Source organism: Tasmannia lanceolata, unplaced genomic scaffold (assembly GCF_043159265.1).
Source record: "Tasmannia lanceolata isolate RefF3 unplaced genomic scaffold, GAP_Taslan_0.1 ptg000024l, whole genome shotgun sequence".
NCBI classification, from domain to species: domain Eukaryota; kingdom Viridiplantae; phylum Streptophyta; class Magnoliopsida; order Canellales; family Winteraceae; genus Tasmannia; species Tasmannia lanceolata.
The window spans coordinates 5,756,317-5,769,840 of record NW_027518701.1 but is presented as its reverse complement, the minus strand read 5'-3'; the positions used below and the strand labels follow the sequence as shown (position 1 = coordinate 5,769,840).

Here is a 13,524-nt window from a genome sequence, read left to right as displayed (position 1 = left end):
TCCTGGTAAACCTGATCGAACCCTCTCCTCTTCTCGTTGTCATTTATATTGATTGGTCGAAGGATCTGACTTGGGTGTCGAAGTGGTCGTCCGGGACCCACCCCGGACCCCCTGACCCCCTTTGTTTGTGATTGCAGATCCCGCGGAGGCCCTCTACCGACCGCGCGATCGCAGACCCGGATTCAGACGCCATCAGGATGCCTTATGGATATGCCACATGAATGACAAATAGAACCATCACATGGCTGACACATGGCTCCCCAGTTGGACTACTATTATGCCGACTGCATCCATATAACCATTGAAAAACCCATAGAGATCACAAATAGGGAGGATCAAAATAAATTGTTATTTCCACAGTAAGTAGTGGGTGCAATCTAGAATTAGTGGAACTGCATGATGCACAATACTGATCATCAGAACGTGGTTAAGGGACTGAACAATAGGGAGCATCAAAGCTAGTAATACAGGTGGAGAACGGCATTAAGAAAAAAATCGAAGCAAAAAAAATGATTACGGGGGATACGTCATCTGATACCATGTAAGAGTTTCATATTGATGCATTTCCCTCATCTTAGATATGGAAGGGTTGTTGTATTTATAAAGAGGAATGATAGAATGAAGGGTGCCCTTGCAAAAACCAGCTTCAAGGGAGGCAAGGGCGCTCCAATTGGTCAATTTCAGCAAAGGGCATTTATGACTCCTACAAATTTATATTCTTTAAAGCAGTTCCCATATTTTTTCCGCACCCGCATAAATGCATTTTGTTGAAAAGAACCAATGGGGGTGCCCTTGAAATTGGTTTTTGCAAGGACGCCCTTCATTCTACCATTCCTCTAATTTAATTCATACAAGGTGGCATTTCTTTTGAAAGAGAAGGGCTGAAAAATTTCACTCCCAAACAAATAAGAGGAATGAACCTAAGACCTTCTAATCACAATGATCTTTCAAAAGGGTGATGTGATGCCGAATGAGTACTTCAAAGGTATTTATGTTTGATCATCATACTAGTGGAATCCATATTTGATTGGTGTGCCTAAGACCTTGTAATCCCATAAATTAATTCTAATCATGTAACCAGAGAATGAACCTATTTAGAACATATGCCTAGTTTCTTAGAAGGTCAAATATGGGTCTCGGACCTTAGTTTAGATGATGGCTCTTTTTTGAAAAATTAAATTGTCTTAATTTTTTAGGTATTATCTCTTTTTTTAGTCAGGTTGCCTTCTTCAGATCTTATTGCTTCTATTTGGGCTGTTTTGACCTATGTTCATTCAATTCTAGAAATAATTTTGATGGACCATGATTTTCCATGGGAAATCCTTTCTAGACTAAAAAATTTACCCTGTTTACAGGGCAAACTTCAACCTTGTAGGACCTTATCATAAAAAATATATTTTCACAAATTTTACCACCCTAGATCCAAATGGCCCCTTAGTATCTATGAAGGGCAATCATGAATTCACAATCTTAAATTGCAAATCCTAATTCTATAAATTATATCCTTAGATATATTTTGCTTTCTCTCTTCATTAATCTTGTTACCTATGACTGTAATCGGTATCTGTTGCAAGCTATCTTTCGCGTTTATAAGAGGAATGATACAATGAAGTGCGCCCTTGCAAAAACCAGTTACAAGAGCGCCCAATTGGTTAAAATTACATTAATAAGGGGCAAAGAAATGTACAAAAAACTGCTGACAAATAGAACAATAGATGCATTTTCTTTAAAAAAGGAGCAATGGTGGTGCCCTTGTAGTTGGTTTCTTGCATGGTCCTCCATTTAAAATGAGGAATGATAGAATCAAGTGCGCCCTTGCAAAACCAAGTTTCAAGGGCACCCCCCATTGGTCTTTTTCAGAGAAAAACATGTGAACGTTGCGTACACACTGATCAAACTGAAGACTTGACCTCCCATGGAAGACTTTCAAAGTCGCCAAAGTCAACTGACCAGAGAGATGACCAACAGTCTAAAGCTACCAAAACCATTCCTCATCTCTGAAAAGCTCTTAAAAACCTCTAAAACCCTCTCTCCTCTTTAATTTTGCTTGAACCCAAACTGCCCAATTGACAACAATGTCCCATTTTCTCAATCCAAAATCCTTTCAATCTCTCCTTTTCTCTCTCATCTTTTTCTCTATCCAAACCAGAGCAAGCCCTTTATACCGTTCTTGCTTAGATTCAGCTAATTACACCTCTAGCAGCACATTCCAAACTAACCTCAATCTCCTCCTACCTTCCCTCTCCTCTAATCTAACCCTCACTGGCTTTTGTAACACCACCATTGGGCAAAACCCAAATAGGGTTTATGCACTAGTCCTCTGTCGAGGTGACCGTACCCCAATCCAGTGTCAGAGTTGTGTTGATACAGCAACTCAAGATATCATCAAAGTATGCCCTAACAGGAAGTCTGCATTTGTTTTCTATGATTACTGTTTGTTACTCTACTCCAGTTTTCCTATCACGCCTTCGTCTGTAAATTCGCCAATAGATTATGTGTATAATCCGAATAATAGCACAAACCCAGATAAGTTTGATCGATTGTTGAGAGATATGATGGATAATCTTACTTCCTTAGCTGCTTTTGATGCTTCAACTAGTATGTTTGCGACCCAAAATGTTAGATTTTAGGACAACCAAACCATATATGGGCTAGTGCAGTGTGCCCAATTTTTATCTGGATTTGAATGTAACAAATGCCTACAAGATGCTATATCTTCAATTCCAACATGGAAGGAAGGGGGAAGAGTTATTGGGCCGAATTGTAATTTGGGATTTGAGGTTTTTCCTTTCTATGAGGCATCGCAGATAGCAGCTCCACCAGCTCCTCCTCTACCTTCTCCTCCTGCTCCAAGCTCAACTAACACATCTACCACTGGTAAAACTTCTTCTTTTGTTCCTAACATGGGGTTGTTTATTGTTTATTGGTTCTTTTCTTTTCTTTTTGAAAAGTGATGGGGTGTGAAAACACCAGCCTCTCACAGGCTGCCACCTGTCCCAGAGTAGGTGAGACTCAGCCTCTCACAGGCTGCCACCTGTCCCAGAGTAGGTGAGACTCAGCCTCTCACAGGCTGCCACCTGTTCAGAGTAGGTGAGATCCAGCCTCTCACAGGCTGCCACCTGTCCCAAAGTAGGTGAGACCCAGCCTCTCACAGGCTGCCACCTGTCCCAGAGTAGGTGAGACTCAGCCTCTCACAGGCTGCCACCTGTTCAGAGTAGGTGAGATCCAGCCTCTCACAGGCCGCCACCTGTCCTGGACACCTGTCCAGGACACCTCAACAGATTTTCCCTATAAATAGGGGACTAAAGCTCAGACTGATAGGTAATGCGAAAATCCCTTCTCTCCCTAAACTCTTAAGACATCTCCCCTTCACTCCTGCTCATACTGACTTGAGTGTCGAAGGGCCTGTCCGGAGTAAAACCCGGTCTGGTCTTCTGACCTCGCTTGCCTTGTGCAGGACTAAGCACTCACCGCAGGACTCATACTCAACCTCCCTCGTCGCTCGCTCTCAGCTCTTACGCCACTGCTGTACCTGTTACCGATTTTTGGTCTAACAGATTGGCGCCATCCGTGGGACCAAGAACTAAAAGCTGTTCTTACATCTCACTTACAAAATGGCAGGGCGCAAGAGTGCGCGATTAGCTTCTGCGCAGAACGACCAAGCCGCGCTACCTCGCAGGACCCGGAGTGGTCGAATCGCCTCGATGGTAGTGGCAGCTTCTGCCGACCAAAGCCTTTCTCGCTCGGAGCATCACAATCCCGTGCCCACCTCGGAGCAAGTCCAAGCCCTCTTCCAGCAGATGACGGCCCTTGTTGGTCAGTACCAACAACTACTTCAAGCACCCCCTCCACCTCTTCCAGAGGCCCCGCGATCTGCCCAAGGAGTCCACAGGGGAGAGTCATCACGTCACGGGGAGGGCAGAACTCATCACTCCGCTAGACAAGTTTATCGCCCCATAGTGAGGCACGCCCAGACAGAACCTCATCACCGCGAAAGATCGCGGTCTCGCTCCACGCAGAGGCGCCGGCCTCACGAAGATCGTTTGCCACCGGCAAAATCTCGACCTCGTCGTAGGAGTCCGGAAAGTCAGTCCGGTTCTGCGGCAAGCCCATTTGTGGGAAGAATCAGGTCCCCAGACCGCAGAACGGATCCGCTGCTACAGAGAATGGAGGAGATGAACCACCGGATAGAGGAATTGGCGAAGGATCAGAGCCGGCCCGCCTCTAGAGCGTTCTCAAGCAGAACGCCATTCACTAAGGATGTCCTGAGTGCTCCAGCACCCAGAGGATTTAAGATGCCTGCCGTCCCTCAGTACGACGGCACTACCGATCCCGTGGATCATCTGGAAACATTTAGAACAATGATGCTCCTCCACGGCGCCTCCGACGGCTTCATCTGCAGAGCCTTCCCAACGACGCTCACTGGCGCGGCAAGAGACTCGTACTCCAGGATCAAACCAAACTCCATCAACAATTTCGACGATTTTGGAGAGGACCTCGTCCGCCACTTCATGAGCAGCCGCAGGCCAAAGAAAACAACAGCCTCCCTGATGGCCTTGCGACAGGAAGACAATGAGCCCCTGAAGGTGTTCGTCCGCCGCTTCAACAGGGAGGCACTACAGGTGCCCAATTTAGATCCCTCAGCGGCTATGAACGCACTCCTCACCGGTGCAAGATCTGATGATTTCCGTCGAGCGGTGGCTCGGCAAAATCCGCACTCACTGGCGGATCTCATGGCCGGGGCAGAAGAGTACATAACAGTGGAAGAAACACTGGCAGCTCTTAATTCAAACCGGAGGATAACCTCTGAAGAGAAGAATCTGCCTAAACAGCGTAGGGAGGATAAACCTCCCAGGAAAGAGAAGTCTCCACCCCCTCAGAGAAGAGAAGAGAACTTCACACCTCTCAATACCTCTAGAAAGCACATACTGGCAGCGATCAGTGAGGAGGAGTTTGTGAAGTGGCCGCCCAGAATGATCTCCAAAGGAAACAGAAGAGATCCTTCAAAGTACTGTCGGTTCCACAAGGACCACGGCCATGACACAGAGGATTGCTGGCAGCTCAAGGGAGAAATTGAGCAGCTGATCAGCCGGGGTTATTTGAAAAAATACATCCAGAATGACGGCCGCACCCAAGGGCGCAAAGGAAAGAGTCCCCAGGGCCGTAGCCCTCGAAGATCACCGCAGCCCCCTCCTCAGGATAAGACTTCTCAGGTCACCGACGCGCAGCCTGAGGCACCCCGATCTCAACCAAGGGGGGTTATCAATACAATCATGGGCGGACCAGCCGCCGGGGGCACCTCCTCTGCTGCTCGAAAAGCATATGCACGGCAAGTTAACGCCGTTCACACAACCAGCAAAAAGTCAAGAACGGAGAATGAGATCTCCTTCTCAGACGCAGATCTGGACAGCCTTATTTTGCCCCACGACGATGCATTGGTGTTAACCATGCTCGTTGCCAACTGGGAGGTAAAGAAAATTCTTGTGGACAACGGGAGCTCAGCGGATATTCTATACTACCATGCCTTCGAGAAAATGATGATAGGCGACGACCGTCTAAGGCCGGCGAACTCAGATTTGTTCGGCTTCTCTGGAGAGGTCGTGAAAGTAGTGGGGCAGATTGAGCTCCCCGTTCTTGTCGGAGACCCACCTCGTCAAGCATTCGCCATGGTTAACTTCCTGGTAGTGAAGGCCACCTCGGTCTATAATGCTATCTTGGGACGGCCTGGCCAGAATCTGATCCGAGCAGTCGCCTCAGCCTACCACCAAAAAATGAAATTCATAACCCCTAATGGTGTGGGGGAAGTTCGCGGAGATCAGCCTCAATCAAGGGAGTGCTATGCAATGGCACTGAAAGGTAAAAACGCAGTGGAATCACTGCCAATCGAACTGCTTGATGTAAGGGACGAACTCAGGGGTACTCAACCCGCTAAGGACCTACTCTCCATCCCACTGTGCCCGGAGGACGGTGAGAAAGTCGCTCTGATCGGTTCCTCCCTTAGTAGTAGCATTCAACATCAACTCACCGAGTTTCTCCAGGGCAATGCAGATGTCTTTGCATGGGTTCCTGCCGATATGCCCGGCATCGATCCAGAGATCAGCACTCATAGGCTTGGTGTCGATTCAACCTGCAGACCGGTGAAACAGAAAAGGAGACACTTTGCTTTTGAAAGGCGACAGGCAATAAAAGAAGAAGTGGAGAGGCTTCTGAAGGCTGACTTCATTCGCGAGATTCGATATCCGGACTGGCTAGCAAATGTAGTCCTAGTCAAGAAGACTAATGGAAAGTGGAGAACCTGCGTCGATTTTACTGATCTGAATAAGGCTTGTCCCAAGGACAGTTACCCGCTCCCGAAGATCGATCAGCTCATCGACGCCACAGCGGGTCATGAACTGTTGAGCTTCATGGACGCCTTCTCCGGATATAACCAGATCAGGATGTACGAATCGGATATACCAAAGACCTCATTCGTCACAGATCAAGGGACTTATTGCTACCGAGTCATGCCCTTCGGCCTCAAAAACGCCGGAGCTACTTATCAAAGGCTGGTGAACAGACTTTTTCAGAACCAGATCGGCCGAAATATGGAAGTGTATGTGGATGATATGCTGGTCAAAAGTCGAAGCGCACAGGACCACGTGTCTGATCTCAGAGAAACATTTCAGGTCCTCAAGAAGCACAACATGAAACTCAACCCCACCAAGTGCACCTTTGGTGTCAGTTCGGGGAAGTTCTTGGGATTCATGGTGAGTCAGCGAGGGATAGAAGCAAATCCCGAGAAGATCAGAGCTGTGGTAGAGCTTACCGCCCCAAGAACCATCAGAGAAGTTCAGCGGCTCACGGGAATGATAGCGGCGCTGGGTCGCTTCATCTCCAAATCGGCGGAGAGATGCCTGCCTTTTTTCAGTGCGGTTAAGGGCCTCAAAACTGCGCCCTGGACGGAAGAATGCCAGATTGCCTTCGACGAGCTGAAAAGGTATCTGTCCTCCCCGCCATTATTAACAAAGCCGGAGCCAGGTGAGGAATTATTTCTATATCTCTCCGTTAGCTCCACGGCACTGGCAGCTGTCCTCGTCCGCGAGGAGCACCGCCAGCAAAAACCAATCTATTATGTCAGCAAGGTTCTTCACGACGCAGAAACAAGGTACCAGCGGGTCGAGAAATTGGCTTACGCGCTGGTAATGGCTGCAAGAAAATTAAGACCGTACTTTCAAGCTCATACTGTAAAGGTCTTGACTGACCAGCCGCTCCGGCAAGTACTCCATCGACCAGATATCTCCGGACGACTTGTGAAATGGGCCGTAGAGCTGAGCGAGTTCGACATCCAGTACGCTCCAAGGCCAGCCATCAAGGCCCAAGTACTGGCAGATTTCGTAGCGGAGTGCACCATCCCCCAGCAAGTCGCCGACCCTGAAACGGTACAACTCCCAGTTGCAGAGAAAGCGGTTCCTGACGAATGCATAGCAGAAACTCAGACAGAAATCTTGCAACCCCTGGCAGAGCAGGACTCCATGACCAGCACACCAACTTGGGAAGTATATGTCGACGGTTCTTCAAATAAAAACGGCTGTGGAGCAGGCCTCATCCTCACTGGGCCTGAGGAGTTCACTGCGGATTATGCTCTGAGATTCGGATTCCGTGCGTCCAACAATGAGGCAGAATATGAAGCCCTCCTTGCCGGAATGAACCTAGCAATTCAGACCGGCGCCCGGAAATTAAAAGCATACTGCGACTCACAGCTGGTAGCAAATCAGATCCAAGGGGTCTACGAAGCCCGAGATGAGCGTATGGTTAAGTATCTTGCTAAGGTTCATCAACTCTCCAGCCGGTTTGCCAGTTTCGAGGTCATCAGAATACCGCGGACAGAAAATGCCAAAGCAGATGTACTGTCGAAGCTGGCTGCTTCTGGATACACCACTCTTGGAAGCATACGTATGGAATTTCTACAAAGATCTAGCATCGAAAGGGAAGCCGCAGATATAATGCAGGTGGAGAACGAGCCGTGCTGGATGGATGAGATCATTCATTACTTACGGGACGCGAAACTTCCCGAAGATAAGAAGGAAGCCCGTAAGGTGATACAGAGAGCCGCCCGATTCTCCCTCAGCGGTGACATTTTGTATAAAAGGTCCTACACTCTCCCGTACCTGAAGTGTCTGGGACCAAGTAACGCCGCGTACGCATTGCAAGAGACTCATGAAGGAATCTGCGGAGAACATCTGGGGGGCAAAGCCCTGGCGATCAAGGTACTCCTCAGAGGATTGTATTGGCCCACCATACGACAAGACGCGCTGAATTTGGTTAAAAAGTGCGAGAGGTGCCAGAAATTCTCCCCCACCATCCACCAGCCTGCTGTGGCGATGGCCCCAATTATCAGTCCACTCCCTTTTGCAGTATGGGGGATGGACATTCTTGGTCCTTTTCCACCGGCTTCCGGAAAGCGCATATTCGTAGTAGTGGCAATCGACTACTTCACCAAGTGGGTGGAGGCAGAACCTCTAGCCCAGATCACTGAGCAGAATATACAGAATTTCTTCTGGAAGGCAGTGGTCTGCAGATTTGGGATTCCCCGTGCCTTAATCACAGATAACGGCAAACAGTTCGACTGCCGGAACTTTCGGAAGTTCTGCTCTGACCTAAAGATTGAACAGAGATTCACTTCGGTTGCTCACCCCCAGACCAATGGGCAAACAGAAGTAACCAATAGGATCTTGCTTCAAGGGATAAAGAAAAGGCTGGATGAAAAGGCTGGCCGATGGGCAGATGAGCTCTACCATGTTCTGTGGGCTTACCGCACCACTCCTCGCACGACGACTGGTGAATCACCATTCAACCTCTCTTTTGGAACTGAAGCCGTGATACCTGTTGATATAGGCACCCCATCTCCCAGAGTCATCAGTTTCCATGAGCAACTGAACAGCGACGGACTCCGCGCCAACCTCGACTTATTAGAAGAAATCCGGGAGGAATCTCGAATCCGGGTCGCCGCTTATAAGCAGAAGGTGTCGAATTATCACGACTCCAAAATCCGCCCCAGAGAATTCAGGACAGGGGATCTGGTCCTGAGAAAGGCAGCCGTCTCCCAGCCGACGAAAGTAGGGAAACTTTCCCCAACTTGGGAGGGACCCTATCGAGTGAAGGAAGTTATCCGGCCAGGAAGCTACAGGCTAGAGACACTGGAGGAGCACCTATTACCTCATGCATGGAACTCCAAAAACCTCAGGAAATATTATCAGTAGTCGAATTATCCGGCGTGAAAAGGTGATCTTGTAAATTTGTATATTTGTTATTATGAATAAATAATCTTCTTGCAAATTCAGTGTCATTTTTATATCTGGAAACCCAGTTCTTAAACTTGGGTACGCACTGGAAACCCAGTTCACAAAACTTGGGTACTCACTGGAAACCCAGTTCTTAAACTTGGGTACGCACTGGAAACCCAGTTCACAAAACTTGGGTACTCACTGGAAACCCAGTTCACAAAACTTGGGTACTCACTGGAAACCCAGTTCTTAAACTTGGGTACGCATTGGAAACCCAGTTCACAAAACTTGGGTACTCACTGGAAACCCAGTTCTTAAACTTGGGTACGCACTGGAAACCCAGTTCACAAAACTTGGGTACTCATTGGAAACCCAGTTCACAAAACTTGGGTACTCACTGGAAACCCAGTTCTTAAACTTGGGTACGCACTGGAAACCCAGTTCACAAAACTTGGGTACTCATTAGAAACCCAGTTCTTAAACTTGGGTACGCACTGGAAACCCAGTTCACAAAACTTGGGTACTCATTGGAAACCCAGTTCTTAAACTTGGGTACGCACTGGAAACCCAGTTCACAAAACTTGGGTACTCACTGGAAACCCAGTTCTTAAACTTGGGTACGCACTGGAAACCCAGTTCACAAAACTTGGGTACTCACTGGAAACCCAGTTCACAAAACTTGGGTACTTGTTAAAAGACCAGTTCGTCGCAATTCGACCATCAACGGCCTCACTCACAGGTTATCAAAATAAAAAGACAAAGTCAAGCAAATCACTCAGCTGAGAAGTATCAGAGACAGACAAATTTCATTGATCAGAATATGTGGGGCCTCGAGGGCCATTACAAAATTCACTTTAAACATGCTGGTAAAAGCTGTAGGGTCTCAAGGACCATTACAAAAAGAGGTCAAAACAAAGACAAAACAAAAAAAAAAAAAATCTCTAAGCATCTGGAAGAGAGGTGATGTCAGCAGGAGTATCAGCAGGAGTATCTGGCTCCTCATCAGTAATCTTCGGCCTGGCAGGGAGAGTCATGTTCTGCATCAATAGATTTGGATTGCAGGCCTGGAGCTCCTGGAGGCAGTCGTAGTATCCAAGACTGTAAGCCTCGCTCGACAGGCTGAAAAGTTCAGCCTCCTTTGCCTCTGTGGCCTCTTTTACTGCCTTCTCCTGCCTGTCAGTGGCCCTTCCTCTTTGAGCCTCCATGGCTTCAGCAGCCTTGGCCAGTTTCCTCTTCTCTGCGGCCAGATCTTCTTTTAACAACTTCTTCTCCTCCTCTATTCGCCCAATGCTCGTTTGAAGCTCCTGCACCTCAGCGGCCAACTTTCCGTTCACCTCTTCAGATGAAGTAATGGCTTGGGAGAAGCTCTTACTCTTCTCCTTGAGGTCATTATAGTATAGCAAGATCTGAAGAAAGAACAGAAAGAAACAGGCATCAGTATGGTGAAAGGAAGAAATGGGCAGAAAGTTAGCAAATCAAAGCACTACTTCCTTACCTGGTAAGCGGAGGACAACACAGCCTCCTCTCCTGTAGCTGGCGGCTCGTAAAGGACCTGTTGCTTGTCCTTCTGCAGCAAACACTTGCTCATAAGCTCTGCTGCTACCCGGCTCTCGCCTAAGGCAGTGTCATCCTTCAGAACGGCCCAATTGGGTCGAAAGACTTGCTCACTAATCCCCGCAGGAGGGCGAGCCCCAGAACCGGCTCCGGTAGAAGCACCACCGGACTTAGAAGAGCCACCGCCCTGAGCAAAGGGGCCTACTAGCTTCACCTTAGTCTTGGGCCTCTGGGATGGGGGAGGAATGCCCTGTGACGGGGCCGGACTCCCCAGCACAGTCGCTTTTCTCTTCTGGCGCTCCTGCTGCGCCTGTTGAGCACCTTCTTGTGCCCGCGGTTGAGCTCCCTGCCTGATTTTCTCGACGGTTGATTGTTTCTTCATCTCTGCAAGACAAATGAGCAGCCAACGGTCAGAAGCAAGTATATAAAAAAATAAACAGATTGCATAGACAAGTCTAGCTACATACGTTCTGGAGTCGCGGCACTCACGCCCAGCCCGACCAGAATCGCCTCTTCAGAAAACTCCTTACAACGGATGAGGCCCGATTGCTCAATCTCCTTCCGCATCAAGGCGAATGTTATACTGTCCTCACCTTCGAGGAGCGGCTTTCGACTCAGTTTTGAGGTATCTGGAGTGTCCCACACTAGAGGGACGGACCAGGGCTCACTGGCCTCCTGATCCACAACATAGAAGAATCTGTTCTTCCACGAGTGAATCGACGAAGGAATGCCAGTGATTATCTTCCGTTCAGGGCGCTGGCTAATGTAGATCCAGCCCCCTTCTTTATGCTTCTTCAGGTGTGCACAAGCACGGAACAGTGACAAAGTCACGCTCCTCTCTAACCGACCGTGGACGAGGTATAAAAACCCAACTAATAATCTCCATGAGTTCGGAGCTACCTGGGCCGGGGCTAGTCCGTAGTATCGCAGCACCGCTGAGAAAAAGGGGTGCAACGGAAATCGGAGTCCTGCCCTCAGTGACTCCTCATAAATACAGAGATCCTGGCTCTCGTTGCAGGCTCTGTCTCCCTCTATAGCTGCCCTCAGCTCAAATCTCGGGGGCACACAGTATTTATCCCTGATATCTCCCAGCATAGACCTGGTGAGGTAGTTCTCCTCGACTAGAGCTCGCAAGTTGTATTTTGGATCGGCATCCATCCGCGCTCTAGCGATCACCTCCACGGCCCGGCCAGGAAGGAATGTTGTGGACGCTTCAGCAACGTCGCTCTCAACACTCCCTCCTGCTCGCGGGAGACTGCCAGTCAAGGGTGGAGTGGCATTCAGATCTAAGATCACTTCATCCCTATCCCCTCCGTCGTCACTATCTACAAGGTCTATCCTATCAGACGGACTAGCCAAAAAAGGCTCCTGAGGCATCCTAAACTCCGAAATACTGCTAGTGGAGGACCCCGTACCGGACTCGGAATCGGAAGTACTATCAGACATAGTAAAAGGAAGGGCTGAGAGGAATACCGGTGAGTGGAGCTCTTAAAAGATCTTGGAACGCGACTGCGAGCTACGGGCTGCGAACTGCGATCTGCGATCTGCGGACTGCGAGCTGCGAACTGAGAAGTGGAAACTCCCAGAGCAAGAAGAGAAAAAAGATGAAAGGTAAAAAGTAAAAAGTGAAGGGGGGTAAACCTCCTTATATAGTTTTTCAGAGGCGGTGGGGTAATAAATGCGATGCACGCATCTCGAGGCCATCCGGATTGCGCCACGTGTCCCCTATTTATGACGGACACATTCTCCCACCATCAATACGATCAAGCACGCGCGTAAACATTCACGTCCCAAAGATGGATCTCCGCACTCCGCACTCCGCACTCCGCACTCGGCATTCAGTCCGGAAAAAACCGTACTGGATATAACGCGTTCTCACAAGACGACAAAAATCAGTCCGGTCCGCACCGAACTGGCCGCTAGAAGACAAAATTCAGTCCGGAAAAAACCGTACTGGATATAACGCGTTCTCACAAGACGACAAAAATCAGTCCGGTCCGCACCGAACTGGCCGCTAGAAGACAAAATTCAGTCCGGAAAAAACCGTACTGGATATAACGCGTTCTCACAAGACGACAAAAATCAGTCCGGTCCGCACCGAACTGGCCGCTAGAAGACAAAATTCAGTCCGGAAAAAACCGTACTGGATATAACGCGTTCTCACAAGACGACAAAAATCAGTCCGGTCCGCACCGAACTGGCCGCTAGAAGACAAAATTCAGTCCGGAAAAAACCGTACTGGATATAACGCGTTCTCACAAGACGACAAAAATCAGTCCGGTCCGCACCGAACTGGCCGCTAGAAGACAAAATTCAGTCCGGAAAAAACCGTACTGGATATAACGCGTTCTCACAAGACGACAAAAATCAGTCCGGTCCGCACCGAACTGGCCGCTAGAAGACAAAATTCAGTCCGGAAAAAACCGTACTGGATATAACGCGTTCTATGAAGCATTAGGAGCCAGTCCGGTTGAAGCCGTACTCCGGACTGCGAACTCCCGACTCCGGACTCCGGACTGCGAACTCCGGACTGGATATTTGACTCTGTGTTGCGCCAGGAGCCAGTCCGGTTGAAGCCGTACTCCGGACTGCGAACTCCCAACTCCGGACTCCGGACTGCGAACTCCAGACTGGATATTTGACTCTGTGTTGCGCCAGGAGCCAGTCCGGTTGAAGCCGTACTCCGGACTGCGAACTCCCAACTCCG

At 48.9% G+C, this 13,524-nt stretch overlaps 1 protein-coding gene and 1 pseudogene across 2 annotated transcripts in view; one reads left to right on the top strand and one right to left on the bottom strand.

Annotated features, from left to right (window-relative positions):
• Nucleotides 1-1,957: 1,957 nt before the first annotated feature.
• Nucleotides 1,958-13,524, top strand: part of LOC143857319 (cysteine-rich receptor-like protein kinase 10) — a 33,643-nt pseudogene continuing 22,076 nt past the window's right edge. The window contains exon 1 of the transcript XR_013238614.1: nucleotides 1,958-2,877. The product of XR_013238614.1 is annotated as a cysteine-rich receptor-like protein kinase 10 (transcript). The remainder of the gene's footprint in view (nucleotides 2,878-13,524) is intronic.
• Nucleotides 9,886-12,810, bottom strand: LOC143857321 (uncharacterized). The gene is made up of 3 exons (XM_077367740.1): nucleotides 11,285-12,810; nucleotides 10,759-11,201; nucleotides 9,886-10,669 (listed from the first exon to the last, which is right to left on the bottom strand). The coding sequence occupies exons 1-3, from the start codon at nucleotides 12,261-12,263 to the stop codon at nucleotides 10,205-10,207; spliced, it is 1,887 nt and encodes a 628-aa protein (XP_077223855.1). The 5' UTR covers nucleotides 12,264-12,810; the 3' UTR covers nucleotides 9,886-10,204.

Excerpts from the sequence above, each read along its gene's own strand:
- LOC143857321 (XM_077367740.1), bottom strand. The coding sequence starts at position 12,263 with ATGTCTGATAGTACTTCCGATTCCGAGTCCGGTACGGGGTCCTCCACT. Across the intron at positions 11,202-11,284 it reads GAGTGCCGCGACTCCAGAAC|AGATGAAGAAACAATCAACC; the intron begins GTATGTAGCTAG and ends TTTGTCTTGCAG. Across the intron at positions 10,670-10,758 it reads TGTTGTCCTCCGCTTACCAG|ATCTTGCTATACTATAATGA; the intron begins GTAAGGAAGTAG and ends TTCTTTCTTCAG.